Source organism: Lolium rigidum, chromosome 4, assembly GCF_022539505.1.
Source record: "Lolium rigidum isolate FL_2022 chromosome 4, APGP_CSIRO_Lrig_0.1, whole genome shotgun sequence".
Lineage (NCBI taxonomy): Eukaryota > Viridiplantae > Streptophyta > Magnoliopsida > Poales > Poaceae > Lolium > Lolium rigidum.
The window spans coordinates 229,090,941-229,093,469 of NC_061511.1; the positions used below are offsets into that span (position 1 = coordinate 229,090,941).

At 47.1% G+C, this 2,529-nt stretch overlaps 1 protein-coding gene across 1 annotated transcript; it reads left to right on the plus strand.

Moving 5' to 3' along the window:
• Positions 1 to 806: 806 nt before the first annotated feature.
• On the plus strand, positions 807 to 1,699 carry LOC124648362 (adenine/guanine permease AZG1-like). The gene is made up of 2 exons (XM_047188144.1): positions 807 to 821; positions 965 to 1,699. The coding sequence occupies exons 1-2, from the start codon at positions 807 to 809 to the stop codon at positions 1,697 to 1,699; spliced, it is 750 nt and encodes a 249-aa protein (XP_047044100.1).
• Positions 1,700 to 2,529: the final 830 nt, after the last annotated feature.

The following is a 2,529-nucleotide window of genomic DNA, read 5'->3' on the forward strand; positions in this document are numbered from 1 at the left end:
TCTTGGTAGTGTTAGTTCCGTTGTTTCAAGGAATAGATTGCTGTAGCGGGACTTTTTCTTTTTTGTAATTCTTCTTTATGTTTTGGGCTGTGTGCATCCGTAATGTCGCTAGGGCAATGCGTTGTTGCAGAGGCTGGGTGTAATTGGTATCTCCGCGATATTAATATATACTCTTTATCGAAAAAATGAGTCGGTTCAATGTGAATTATTGCCACAACTAGAGTTATGGCGAGTACAGCAATAAATGCAGACAATCGAAAGGTGGGTACCAAATTAGGTGACACGCATCACTCTCACAAAGGAAGGTAATATAAAGCTAGCCAAGGATCATCGATCTCATGCCCACTATACGAGAGGATTAATCTTATTGGCACCATTTTGTGGTTACCCATGTCCAATGGACATACCAAGGAAAGCAAGGCTTGCTAGGATTAGGAGGCATCAAGAATAACACCTTTACTATTGTGATAGATGACGGCCTAGATGGTCCAGCAACCATCACATCCATATACACTCATTCAACTAGTCTGCTGCCATCAGCTTTGCGTTTGACACATTGGAGGCTCTGATACTATAAATATTGATCAGATCTTTCTTCTCGTGCCAAGGTTTTTTTGTTGTAGACTCTAGATTTACTAAAGATATCCACCCAGACCTCGCATAACACGCAAAACGGAAGAGAGGTATATAGATCACTAATGAGGCTTTGCTTCCACCATGTTCTGCCATTGTTTTCTCTGACCTTTTTGGATCAGTGTCAATAAACTTGTACCGATTGCGTTCATATCCGCATAGTTCTATAGACCATGCGAGTTGCCGAGGTTTGCCTACATATGCCTGTTTTTCCATGTCTTGTTTACTTTTCTCGTATTTCCACCTCCAAGAGGTTTAGGCATGTGAGGAGATTTGTTGTTCACCCAATACTCTCCCATGCCCTTAAATACTCTTCCTTAAAAAATATAAGGATGTCAAAGGCCATGATCTGCGGCATCCTCTTCGTGAATTTCATCTCCTGACCACGCCACACCGCCATGACCGTGTTCACAGACACGCCGACGGGCGACGAAAGCTTCAGCTATTTCAAGAAAGTGCTCGACATCCGTCGCATCTAGTCGACCGCGCGGAGTCGCTCTTCACCTTCCTCTACGTGGACATCCTCGACACCACGGGCACACTCGACTCCATGGCGCGGTTCGCCGGGCTCATGGGCGACGACGCCACGGGGGAGTTCGAGGGGCAGTACTTCGCTTTCACGTCCGACGCGGCGGCCATTGTGTTCGGGTCTTTGCTGGGCACGTCCCCCGTCACGGTCTTCATCGAGTCGTCGACGGGGATCCGAGAGGGCGGCCGAACGGGGCTGACGGCGCTGACGGCCGCGGCATACTTCACGGTCGCGATGTTCGTGACGCCGCTGCTGGCGTCGATCCCGTCCTGGGCGGTCGGCCCGCCGCTCGTGCTGGTGGGCGTCATGATGATGCGGGCGGTGGCGGAGGTGGACTGGCTCGACATGCGCCACGCCGTGCCGGCGTTCATCACGCTCGCGCTCATGCCGCTCACCTACTCCATCGCCTACGGCCTCATCGGCGGCATTGGCACCTACATGCTACTGCACTCATGGGACTGGGCATGTCATGCCGCAACAAAAATTCGCTACCGCCGGAAGGTGGCGCAGAGGAAGTGCGCGCTGTGTCCGAGATGAGTACCAGCGGGCTCACTGGTGGCAATATAGAGTTGATGAAATCCTGACTGCGTCAAAGCAGAACAGGGGTTGCCCGCTTGCATTCAGTTTGCTGACCTGAAGAGAGAGCAAAATAGGAACACATCAGAGCAGCAGCAGCACACCACAACAGCAAAACACAACAGATTAGCCCCATATACAGATGGTTTTATGTTTCATTGCAAGTTAATCTTGTTCTTAAGTGTAACAATGCAAGTGTCAGTGCAAATTTCATTGGAGTATGTTTTAAACAGAGTGTATCATAGATGGACTATATATCCACTTAGTTCCCAAGGGAAGGATCAAACATCTCAACTTCTGAACAACTTTGTGTTCCACCTCCACCCATGGCATAGATTTTGCCATTAAGACTAACTCCAGCAAGAGTTTATTTCTCATGCTTCAAATGCGTATGAATGCGCAGAAGCCATCGATGTGAGAGGCACCAGGTACTATAACCAAGGATCCAAATTATTGATGGTGTGTCCAGGCTATTGCACAAGTTTTCTTCAAGAGACAGTGAGGAGTCAAATTTGAAGTGAAACTCATCTATACAATATTCTACTAGTATAGAGTATATTTTTATTGTGAATCAACTGATGGGGAGTATGCTTCGCACTTTGTGAATGATGATGGGGACTCCCTCCTTTTCGATGAATAAAAAATATAAATTATGTTAAAAAGGTAAAGGAAGTTTAACAAAATTTAAAATGAAAGACGGCGTGGCAGCACGTGCTAGGTCAATCTTATTCTCATGATACTCAAATATTCGTACCTTTGGCATACATAGAAAGTTATGTGAATAGTGTTTG